The sequence below is a fragment of the Coffea arabica genome, chromosome 11c (genome assembly GCF_036785885.1).
Source record: "Coffea arabica cultivar ET-39 chromosome 11c, Coffea Arabica ET-39 HiFi, whole genome shotgun sequence".
Lineage (NCBI taxonomy): Eukaryota > Viridiplantae > Streptophyta > Magnoliopsida > Gentianales > Rubiaceae > Coffea > Coffea arabica.
The window spans coordinates 40933554-40945677 of record NC_092330.1 but is presented as its reverse complement, the minus strand read 5'-3'; the positions used below and the strand labels follow the sequence as shown (position 1 = coordinate 40945677).

Genomic DNA, 12124 nt, shown 5'->3' with positions numbered 1-12124 from the left:
ACCCCAAAGCTCAGAGAAAATGACCCCAAAGCTTCTTTTGTAATTGTTACTGATGTCCTTAGTCATAGGAACAACTCAACAACCTCCAAGCTCTCCATAATTCTACCCTTTGATTTGATGATCAAAGAAACGAAGAGGAAGAAGAATTCAAGTCCTCAAATTCTCATCACCACCGTACGTGTGTCCTCCAGGTCCTTGACCAATAAATAACAAATTCAACCAAATCAGCCCCCACCGTCACAAATGACAAAACCCTTCTCTCCAGTCTCTAGTAATAATAAAAGATAAAAGAACACTCCATGTGGGCCCACCCGAGAGTGAAGTCCTCCGTGATCCCTGATTTCACATCATCATCCACATGATATGATCCACCGACCCTCCTCTCCCCAGTTACCGTACGTACGCGACGCACCGACTCAAAACCTCGTAACTCGTCAAACTGCTGTTGACGATTTTTGGTAAAGGTGTATATTATCCCAGTACACAGGGATATTTTGGTAATTTCATCTTGCTAAAAGGACAAAAGCCCAAATACCACTACTAACTAGTCTAGGGACGACGGACCTGAGAGCACAGAAAAGGTGCTGCCCGATTTGTTACGGGTATGATGAGAAGCAGTCTATTTAACGCTGCCCCCGCCACGTCACGGCCCAATCTCTTATCTCCACGTCATCCTCCTTCTAAAATGATCGACGTTTCAGATTCATCCTTCCGCTTCAATCCAACGGCGGAAACCCAACATTCCAGACCCTTCGGTCATCCTGCAAGAATAAGTAGCCAGGGTTAGTCAATCCAGTAACCATGATTCCCGTAACATTACCCACTGTAGACTGTAGAGCGGTGAGAGAGGAGAGTTGGAAGGAACATTCTTGGAAAAAACCCAAAAAAGAAAAGAAAAAAAATTTAAGAAAAAAGGAAAAAAAAAAAAAAAGAGATCTGTTTCCTTTTAATATATATTATTGTTGATACTGATTCCAACTATATTATACAGTGCCAGGACAAAAATAATAGAGTGTTGGGAGAGATAAAAAGGCGAGAGAAGAAGAGCTCAGTGCAGAAGAAGAGGAATTGGAGATAGAGGTTTGGAATTGCAAAGCCGTTGTACTTGTTCTGATTCGGTTGCTGGATTAGTGGGGCGGGGACTTTTGAATCTGAATTGGGTTCAACTGTCTCTCTTTTTCGTTATTTGGTGTGTGAGCGGAGGAGGGAGGCAGGTGCATAGGAGGGAACAGGTGTAGCTGCTTCTCAGATCTGGCCATCTGGTGAGTAATTTGATCAACTTGGTGATCTGGGATTTTGATTAATTGTGGGTTCTGGGTTTCTTTTGTTTCCTCCTTTTTGGGGGCTTTGTTTTGTGATTTGATTGGATTATGTTGGATTTGCATGCTTAATCTGATTAATCCAAATGTGAGTAATGCATGATATGAGTAATAAGATTAAAGAGTGTGCGATTTTTCAGGAAAAGGTTGATTTTTGGATGCGTGTGAGTGTAGTTTTGGGGAGTGGCTCTTGTTTTTTCAAGAAGTAAAAGGGAAGGAAGTTTTTGGATTTAAACGTTAAGTAGATCATTTACTTGGATCAGTTTCAGTGGATTAAGTTTGTTAAACGCGTAAATGACGCGTCTTATGCAGTGGAGCTTGGCAGGAATTTAAAGATTTGCATTGATTAGTCGTTTGAGTATAAAAGTACCACTAGACAAGGCCTTGGTATTTATAGTTTGAAGATCCTGCCATTTCTTACTGTACTAGAATATGTAAAGGAAAATCAAGAAATCTAGTAATGGGATCTTGTAGCTTTGTAGCATATGATAAGAAGTGACCTTTTCCTGCAAGCATGGACGTATCAGCACTTTTCATTGTAGTTATGTTCTTATTTGGAAAGTAGAGACCGCAGAGAGATTTACTTGGTGAGATTTTCAAATTAGACCGTTTTAGTGTTGGAATCCTGATGGCTGTATTTTGATATGCTGGTATTTGGTTTTTGTTATAGAGTACTTAGTGCTGCAGATCACGTTTTTTTTTTTTTTGTTGGTTTTTGATTTAATTGTGTTTCTTTTTACAGATTGTTCGTTTTGTATTATCCGAATCATCAGATGGCTCTCTCGATGTAGTGGTCGGGATTTGTTATCTTTTTTGTCAGTTCTTGTAGTCGTCAGTCCTTGCTTTGTTCATTTTTTCTCATTGGCTGAGTTTTGGTTTCGGTGTGGATTTGCCAATTGATGATCATTTCTGCACCGCTTATATTGGTGGTTCAGTCACAATCGGCTTTTGAGTTGGCGCTCGACTGAGAGAGGAGCAGCAGTGCTCTTCTGCCGCCATCTCTTTTGTCGGCTGTGAGAGCCATTGGTCTCTCTCTTCCTTTCATGTCTCCTAACTTGGATAGTCCTGTTCAGACTCAAATGGCTGTGGCAGTTTTTAAAAGTCCGATTGCTGGGGAGTACCACGGGAACAATAGGATGGAAGGGAAAGCTGCAGGGAGGAGACGTGTTTTTGTCCAAACCGATACTGGTTGTGTACTGGGAATGGAGTTGGATCGAAGCGACAATGCACATACTGTGAAGAGGAGGTTGCAGCTGGCCCTCAATGTTCCAACTGAGGAGAGCTCATTGACATTTGGCGATATGGTGTTGAAGAACGACCTTAGTGCCATTCGAAATGATTCCCCTCTTCTCCTGACTCGGAACTTGCTGCACAGAAGTTCTTCGACTCCCTGTCTCTCACCCACTGGGAGGGATATCCAACATAGAGATCAGAGTGGTCTCATTGAGATATTGGGGCACTCAGGTAGCTTTTCCAAAACTAAACAACTTGTTAAGGAAATAGTGAAGGCGATCAAGGCAGGGGTTGATCCTCTCCCAGTTCATAGTGGGCTTGGCGGTGCTTATTACTTTAGAAACAACCGGGGGGAGAGTGTTGCCATTGTGAAGCCAACTGACGAGGAACCATTTGCACCGAACAATCCGAAAGGTTTTGTTGGGAAAGCTCTTGGTCAGCCAGGGTTAAAACGCTCAGTCAGGGTTGGGGAAACCGGGTTCAGAGAGGTTGCTGCTTATCTTCTTGATTATGACCACTTTGCTAACGTACCACCCACTGCATTGGTGAAAATTACACATTCAATATTCAATGTCAATGATGGTGTGGGCAGTAGCAAGCCTCAGAACAAGAAGCTTGTTAGCAAGATTGCATCTTTTCAGCAGTTCATTCCGCATGATTTTGATGCGAGTGACCACGGAACGTCAAGCTTTCCAGTTGCTGCTGTGCATCGAATCGGGATATTAGATGTTAGGATTTTTAACACAGATAGACATGCAGGTAACCTTTTAGTTAGGAAGCTTGATGGTGTTGGGAGGTTTGGTCAAGTGGAACTCATTCCTATTGATCATGGCCTCTGCTTGCCAGAAAGTTTGGAGGATCCATACTTTGAGTGGATTCATTGGCCACAGGCTTCAATTCCGTTTTCAGATGATGAGCTTGAGTATATAGAAGAACTTGATCCTATTAGGGACTCTGAGATGCTTAGAACTGAGCTACCTATGATTCGAGAAGCTTGCCTTCGCGTCTTGGTCCTCTGTACCATTTTCCTGAAAGGTGCTGCTAGTTATGGGCTTTGTCTTGCTGAGATTGGTGAGATGATGACCAGGGAGTTTCGAGGTGGTGATGAGGAACCCAGTGAGCTTGAGGTTGTGTGTATTGAGGCCAGAAGGCTCATTGCTGAGAGGGAGATGCTATCTCCCAAGGCTGAAGGGCATGATGAGGAGTTCCAATTTGACATAGATTGTGAAGATGATATATATAAAATTGATCCAAAAATGGTCTCAGAGGACTTCATGGTTGGCTCGCCATTTCATTTTGGATTTGGTGGTGTAATTGGCCGCTCTCCACTTTCTAAACTGGAGGAGAGTGTTGAGGAGGAAGATGAAAGTGATGTTGAAGAAGAGGAGGATGATTTTGTAGGTGTTTTGGGGCCTGCAAGGAACTCGAACATTTCAAAGTTATCCATGTCGCTCAAGAATACCAGTTTTGGTGAAAAGAACCAGAAATTCTCCAAATTGTCTGGGACAAAACCAGAGTATGGCTACTTAACTAGTTCATCATCTGGCCACAGAAGCGCGAATGAGCAGCTTCCTGTAAGTGCGAGTTTTGTGAAGCTGGCAGATATGAATGATGAGGAATGGGCAATGTTTCTAGAGAAGTTCCAGGAGCTGCTGTATCCAGCATTTGCTGACCGCAAGTCTATAACTCTTGGCCATAGGCAGAGACAGAGGCTTGGGACTTCTTGTCAGTTTTGAGATAGAGCCAATACCATAAGTCGTTATGAGCAACATCGAGGTTGAAGAATAAGACTGCAGGCTAGTGGGAGTGAGAGACTATTAGGGGTAGGTTGAATCCGCGGTTTTCTTGGTGGAAGTTGTTGAAGCAGTGAGTAGCATTATAAGTCCTGTAAATATATGCTTTGGAGGCTGCTGAGTGAAAAGGGCCGACTAGAATTGTTTGTATTTTCTTTTTGACATTTTTGCTTTTAACTTCACTCCTCAGAGGGCTTGTTAGATAAATAATTTGTAGAATGAATCTGAAAAAGGAAGAGCATGGTTTTGTATATACTGTGGAGCACATGTTTCCATTTCATTCTATTTATTTGTTTGCATTTTGACGAGACTTGAGCAGTGGCTTGTTTGTAGCTGTGATGTGATTTGATTCTCAGACTGTTAGAAGGGGCAATATGCTCCCTTTTGGATTGAGATGAAAGAAGGAAAGCTCTAACGAGAGATCTGGAAGTGCATGGAGAATTTTCAGTCCTCTTGCTGTCTGATCAAATTACAAGGAAGATTTTAATGGAAAAACAGCAACTGAAAAGTGGGATGATTTCTGGTCCACTGTTGTATTTTTTTTTTTTTTTTTATTTGGGTTGCCCTCTAACTTTGCTATCAAATGCCATCACTCAATCTCCATCATCAATTGAGGATATTTTGCATTTGTGACCTGTTTTTTTTTTTTTTTAAAACAGCTGGTGATCAGTTCTGACGTATTATGTAATTATGATGATACAATTAGCGATTTTCTTCTCTTCCTTTCCTTTATTGAGCAGGCGAATGAAAATGAAATGTCTGTCATGGCCGAACGTAATCTACTCTAATATCTCTTTTGCTTTTCTCTTGTGCTGTTTGATGGAATTTATTCAATAGATTGCACAAAGAAAACTCAGACCGATGCTGACTGAATTGCGAAGCAACAAAACCTTCACATGACCAGGTCCCACTGATCATATTCAGCTTGATTTGGCCCTTCAGTGTAATTGGCCAAGCACCCCTTCTTGAGGTCGTACAAGCTAAATGTTTGTGACAAGAAAATCCGTAACACAGAATTAAGCTTTACTTCTTGATGGAAAAAAAAAAAAATTAGTCCATTTTAGGAAGGCAGAAACTCAGAAATTAAAGGTTTTGGAATCAAATTTCCATTATCCCTTTTCACTCCTTAAATCTCACTCCTCTCCTGTTAGGAAAACAAAATATTATATAAAAAAATTGTATAGTTTTAACAGTGTATTCTGCATATTGGCATGGGTCCAAAGCCAGATTACACCATTCTCTAGGATGTCGTACTAGCAAAGTTACACAGCACCTGAGCTCTGACTGTGAGATCACAGGCAATGGCCGTAGCAGTACAGTTTTAACCATATTCTGAAGCCTAGAGATGTGGTAGTGCATGCCAATCATGATAAAAAAATCTAGCGATTGCTAAATTGCAGAACAAGGATAATCACAAAAAGTTGGCGAATCCATAATAAGAGTAGTAGGAAGGGGAGATTAATTAGTAGCTAGTTGTAAGAGACAGTTGTAAAAGTTGGTTTTATCCTGTTATTGGTGACCGAGGACTACATTGCACGTATAGATCAAAGTTAGCTTTGAAAGGAGACGGGCATATCAGGCTGGTGGAAGTCTTCATCAGCAGTCAATGTCAGGAAAACAAGAGGTCTCTTCATCTATGAGGATTAGAAAGCTACTAATAATTTTTCCTACAAATGGTGGCACAGTAGGGGCATTTTTAAATTTAAAAAGATAATACTAATACTTTGATGCCATGGACGTGGAGACCTCATCTATAATTGGCCTTGCTTTGTTTCTTACTGCCACTTGTTTTTTGGTGGGGTGTTGCTGTGGGCAAATATTTTTCCTGGCTTGAAGTTGAAGTTATAATGATAGGGAAACAGGATAAATAGAAGTGGGGCTGAGAATTGCCCCTTTGCTCCTCCTCCTCCTGTATATTCCAGCAAAAGAATGTCTTTAAGGGGGGCATTTATTTTAAGATTATGGAGAAAAAAAAAGAAGATGATTCATCTAAGAACATATCATCTGGAAAAGGTCAGTAAGAGGATAAAGTGCTTCCTGAGCTCGTACAAATATGATTAACTTGAATATTTCCTGACTCAGGCTACCAGAAAGAGAACCATCTTATGTGCTTCTGGTATGATAACGTAAGACCAGTGAAGGTGTGGATTGCAGCATGAAGGTGGAAGCAGAGAAATTATTACACGGTACAAAAGATTAGTAATTGAGGATGATGTGGAGACAGAAAGAGAGCGTGTGTGTCCCACAGTAGCTGGAATTGATAACTTCTCTTATTCCCTAACACATGTGGCATGGTCAAGCTATCCAAAATCTGCACTCAGTATGGCACTGGGCTATGAATTAAAGAAGCAAGATCGTAATCTCACTTTTCTTTTGAACTTTAGTTCAGAAAGCAAAAGCCTAAGCTCCACTACCGAGTTTAAGCTATTATAAAAGGCTCACTTGTTAGAAGCTGCATCTTACGAGGTTGATTTCATGGCTGAAAATGTAGATATCTTTCTTGATTAAGTTAGAATATGATTGCTGAGACATGCCAGCAACAGCGTGTAATTTTGGCTTAATGCTAGCTAACATTCTTGGGATTAATTTGAATTTCTTTATGATTTCCATAATGATGGACTAATGAAATTTGAATTATTCGTTCGTTACTGAAACTAAAATCATTCATTTTGGCCTGAAAATAGGCGATCTGTGTCATCGAGATCATTCCAAGAAAACAGTTTCTGCAGTCATGAGCTCAAGACTCTGAGGTCCCATCCTTGGTGTAGAGCCCAGGACTGTGTATGCAAATGTCACCTCATGCATCCCCTCCTTGTTATGCGCCCAAGCAGAGCAATTTTGTCGCCTGGTGCCTCTGGAAAATCGGCATATATAGGCGTCATTGCTTATCCTGACTACCGCGTGCAATTATGTGTTCTCTTTTGCACGGAGAACAGAGATGATTCAGCTGACTAACAAGGCTGATTATTTGACAGGGGCCTAACATTCGGAAGATTTTGTCGTCTTGATGTTTACTGCCCTGTGCAATTTTCGGCCTACCTTAGCTCAGAAATTTTGGTAAAAGTCAGAAATTTTGGTAAAAGACCATGCTAAATGCTTATACGTAGTAGTGTAAACCCTAAAGCAGCCAGTTTGAATTGCTATTTTTTGGAGTTTTTATAAAAGAATATACCATAGCGGCTTTATATAATATATAAAGTAAAACAGTGATTGAAAAATGCGTATTTATCAGAATACCAAAACTTTACGAAGAAAATGGCAATCCAACAAGGCCATGAACAGAATATGAAGAACTAGTTCTCATAGGCAATCTGGGACATCTTTTCGTTGAACAGGGTTTTCAAGGCCTAAATAACAAGATCGTGAAAGCCCAATTGTATATCGAACCCAAACTACTGTGCTTCTACCAGAATAGCAAAACTTTTCTCATGGTCTCCTGGGATCGGAACAGAACATTTCACTCTCCTAAAAAGTACCAAGAATTTGTCGCTTTTTATTGCAGTATCCACATTTCTGTCCTCCACCTCCTAGTAAGCTTGTAGCTAGGATGGTGTGATTAATATGTTTAACCATTTTCTAAATCAGAATTCAGTCACCTAAAATTAGTAGACGGAAAACATACTCTTATCTCCAGATGTTTATGCATTCTTTTAACATGTAAGGCAGAAAAAAACCTTATACATCTTCATTCATCTAGTCATATTCACGCCGAGGAAGCCTTAATCAAGTGGTTAAGTTTGAAATCCCAGGAATTAGAGGTCATGGATTTAAACCCCCTCTATTCCCTCCCCACTTTTTAAATTCCATCCCTCTCTTATTGAAAAAAATAAATAAAAACAAGAGTCACATTCAAGTTTCTATAATTGAAAAGTTGAAGTAGGAAAGTAATTAAGTCGAGCTAAACTCGAATATTGTCGTACTTGAGCCCAACTCAGCCCTAGGGAAGCACTGCTCTAACTCGAGTTCGAACTAGTAGCAATAATAAAGCTTGAGCTGGAGTTCAAAGAATTGTTCGAAAATTCGAGATCTACTTAATTATACTCGATTTTTTTTGCAAGTATGATCGAGCTCGAAGTCCTTGTCCAAAACCAGAAATGCACAATCTTATTTTTTACCTATAAAATTTATTTTTTTCCATGCGAAATGACTATATGGCCTATAAATATTTTAAAACCATGGCCAATATTCTGGTAATTTATACAACTCCCAAACCTAAAAGAGTAAAAGTATCATAACTAAATATATAATTTTTAATTAATTACTTGGTGCTAGATAAGTCTCAACAAGCCTTCGAAGCTAAAAAAATAACACCCGAACTTTGATTGAAATACTATCGAGCCACTTGATCTAGGCTCGCACTCGGCTTTCTTGACTGCGCTACTCGCAAGGTGCCCGCGAGTAGTTTGGTTCTCTAAGTTAAAGATTGGAATTTCTTCAGTTGCAACTTTCATCTTCGTATTTGGATTATGAATGATTAAATATGATCATAAACTTCAATCTAGGGAAGATGGTCGAGAAGGCATCCATCCCTGTCCCTGATATGCTGACTTAGGAGCAATTGAAGCCAATCAAACTGACTCAAAATATAATCATACGTGTTAAATAGCTTCTTCAGCGTTTTTATGTCAACAATCAGGAAGTGACTGGACTAAAACCATCATTGGATAAACCCCATGTGTTCTAGACATAAATTTACAAATAAATTATCCAACAAGAAAGCCATTGCTTGGAAATTTAAAAATTAAAAGAATTACAGCAACAATAATAATTTAAATCTGTGTGACTTAGTATTAAACATGCCTCCAGGGTCTTTCGGCAAGGTTTACGCATTCACTATATCTAAAACAATCAACAAGATGATCAATTGTCAATCCGGCAGCTTGCATGAATGAATGCACAATCACAGGTCCTACAAATCGAAATCCACGTTTGAGCAAGTCCTTGCTTATGGCCTCAGCTTTTGGACTCCTCAAGGGAACATTTCTGGGATGCTTGTATCTGTTGATTATTGGCTTGTAACTCACATAGTTCCACATGTAGCTGCTGAAAGATCCAAATTCTTTCACGATCTGGCAAATGCTCATTTGCAACAGCGGTATGAAGTTAGCGAATTAATTTGGTTTTCGGATTAATATAAGATTAACCATCTGTACACTAGCTTGCAGGATCGATTGAGTCCATACCGCCCGTGTACATGAAATTTAAATTTTAAAATTAATTATCATGCATTCAAATTTGTCAGTATATTGAAAATTAATCCATAATTAATATACAGTTATGGACTGGAACTGAATTACCCTTTTCTATTCCAAATCGATTGGCAATGTACAAAACTTACTTTCAATATGCAATTGGCATTATCGACTATGCATCTAACTCTGCACTCAGCTAGCATCAGTGCTTTGTTGGAGACTATGTCCGTAATCTCGTTTTCCCCCATTTTGGCCACATTGTTAGCATCAAATCCTGCAAAAACTTCCCTGCCAGTACAAACAGTTCCTCATCAGTCCGAAAGTAAAGAAGAAAGAAATCAAAAAAAAAAAACCTTGATTGGATTTCTCTTTGTTATGATGAAAGGAAATTAATTAAGGACCCAAATGGTTGTTAATGACCCAAAAAAAAAAAAATGTACGTGTTACTCTAGCTTCCGTATACAATAATCCAATGAGTGTACACTCAAATCAAAGTATATATATAAGCATTACATTTTCTAATGTACGATCAATTTTGACAAAGTGAAAGTATACATATTCGCGAGTATCGATCGATTGCTCCTCTTGAAATGCAAGCAAAACTTACCTGAATAATTCTTTCCTTTTTAGAATTTCTGTCCAATTGAAATCCATCAGCATCCCGGATAATGCTAGCAGCTCGAAGAGTTGACTGTTGAATTCGTTCAACAAGAATAATTTTAGTCCTTGAATCCCATGATCAGCCATGCATGCATCAATCAACCTTTACAATTATATATATATATATAAAAAAAAGAAAGAAAATCTGCACTTACTGGTCATCATAAACTGGAACTCCCCAGCATTCGTCATGAAATTGTACGTAAATATTATCTGCACATGAAGTTCATTTAGTCAAAAGGGTTATTGGTACTCACCTACTTCAGCAAGCCAAAATGTTAATGTTGTCTTCAACAATATTGATAAAATGGTGAATTTTGGAATAGGGAGTGAATGATTAATTAGGTTCAGAGAAACCATGAAATTCATATTGGTAAACACATGAAAGCAACAGTATATCTACACTGATAAACATCGGCTTTTCTTGAGCAGCGAAGTGGTTGTAACAACCATACTATTCAATAACATATGCTGCATGAATCTGGCCAGTGGCATTACTCAAATTAATTCAATGTCTTTCATAGTATTGTTTTTCATAATTCACTATGTCATCAGTTAACTGATCACACGAATGATTCCACGTCCTACTCCAGCCGGCCAATCTTGTTATAGTAATCAATTACTATATATAGCTATGTTAAACCTGATTTAGCAGTTGATTATTTTGGGTTGGAATTTAATTTTATTGCAAGCATAAGAACCAACATGTACATATGCACATGAAAAGCATATATTCAGACTAAGGACAAATGATGTCCAGACTTTTCTTGTTAATCGATCCACCAAATTTTTGTAAGTTTAATTTTGTGTTCGAGAATTTTTATCCTAGTTATCTGTTCCCTTAATTGAAGATGGTAGTCTCTCCGAATATAAAGCAGTGTGACGTGAGTGTAATATTCCCTGTTCGAAAGTGCAAAAAATCTTAATTATCTTCCCTTTTTTTTTTTTTTTTTTTTTTGTATTTGTAAATGAGAGGTCTTGAATTCAGCACCTCTTACTTGCAATTTCAAATTATCTTCCATTCTTATTTACAAGTGCAATCCTTCATTGTCTAGTAATATACGAATAGAAATTGTAAGCTTTCGCTTGGTTGAGAGAAATGAGACAAAAAAAAAAGGGTGAAATTTTGCAATGCATCAAAGAATGCCTTACCACTATTTTTCGTAATCCAGTTGCACCTCCTAAACCCTTCTTCACCTGGTTCTTTACAGGCCGCTTCAGTAGTAGGTTTTTGGAAAGTTTTGGCAGCTGGGACCTCTCTTCTTTTGGGCGATTCAATAAGACGGAGTGCCAATGCAATCTTTTGATCCAGCTGAGATGAAGAATCCGCGAGGGAAGAATCATTTGAGTTTTGAGACAAGGATAATGATAGAGAAGAAAGTGAAAGGGATGAGCAAGTCTTGTACAGCCCTATAGGGTACACTTTCTTCATGTGTTTCGATAAAAAACTAGCAGCACTTCTCTGCTTCTCATTTTCTTTAGAACTGCTGATATTTTTGTTGATCTTCTCCAGAGAATACCGTTTTGGATTTTGCTTGGACATGGCAGCTAGAGAAGAAATGAAGAAACGAAAGGAAGTGTACGCTTTGAATTTGGTAGAAACTTCAAAGATGGTTTAGCAGTTTATATGGAGAACAGGACTCGGAAGAAATAAATACAAAAGGTGGTTGGTGGTATGTGAGTTTCACTACAAGGCGCTCCTTTTGCTTCTTAGTTCTAAAGCAAAACCAATAAAACAACATCGGATTTGTAAAATATTATGCTTTGAAAGTGACACTACAATTTGAAAATAGCAGGTGTAAACTATATATCTGTGTTGACCAAGGAAAAAAGAAAGGATCGAACTTCCTATAAGCATAATATATGTTGTTTCTTGATCAGTGATATTCGTGTTTTAGGTTTTGAGATAAAGCGTAATATAGTTCAG

The 12124-nt window shown here is 38.8% G+C and overlaps 2 protein-coding genes and 1 long non-coding RNA gene across 4 annotated transcripts; 2 read left to right on the top strand and 1 right to left on the bottom strand.

Annotated features, from left to right (window-relative positions):
• Window positions 1–797: 797 nt before the first annotated feature.
• Window positions 798–4653, top strand: LOC113717294 (phosphatidylinositol 4-kinase gamma 5). Of its 2 annotated transcripts, none has more exons than XM_027242070.2 (2): window positions 798–1262; window positions 2062–4653. In XM_027242070.2, the coding sequence occupies exon 2, from the start codon at window positions 2363–2365 to the stop codon at window positions 4286–4288; it is 1926 nt and encodes a 641-aa protein (XP_027097871.2). In that variant the 5' UTR covers window positions 798–1262; window positions 2062–2362; the 3' UTR covers window positions 4289–4653. The 2 variants fall into 2 exon arrangements, with proteins under 2 accessions (XP_027097871.2, XP_027097872.2); XM_027242071.2 differs by having other exon boundaries at window positions 802–1262; window positions 2393–4653.
• A 4332-nt stretch (window positions 4654–8985) lies between these two features.
• On the bottom strand, window positions 8986–11740 carry LOC140016667 (uncharacterized). Its single transcript, XM_072070239.1, has 5 exons — window positions 11350–11740; window positions 10353–10410; window positions 10145–10228; window positions 9684–9825; window positions 8986–9414 (listed from the first exon to the last, which is right to left on the bottom strand). The coding sequence occupies exons 1-5, from the start codon at window positions 11738–11740 to the stop codon at window positions 9136–9138; spliced, it is 954 nt and encodes a 317-aa protein (XP_071926340.1). The 3' UTR covers window positions 8986–9135.
• Window positions 11479–12077, top strand: LOC140016668 (uncharacterized). Its single transcript, XR_011822872.1, has 2 exons — window positions 11479–11614; window positions 11711–12077. It is a non-coding gene; the product is annotated as an uncharacterized lncRNA (long non-coding RNA).
• Window positions 12078–12124: the final 47 nt, after the last annotated feature.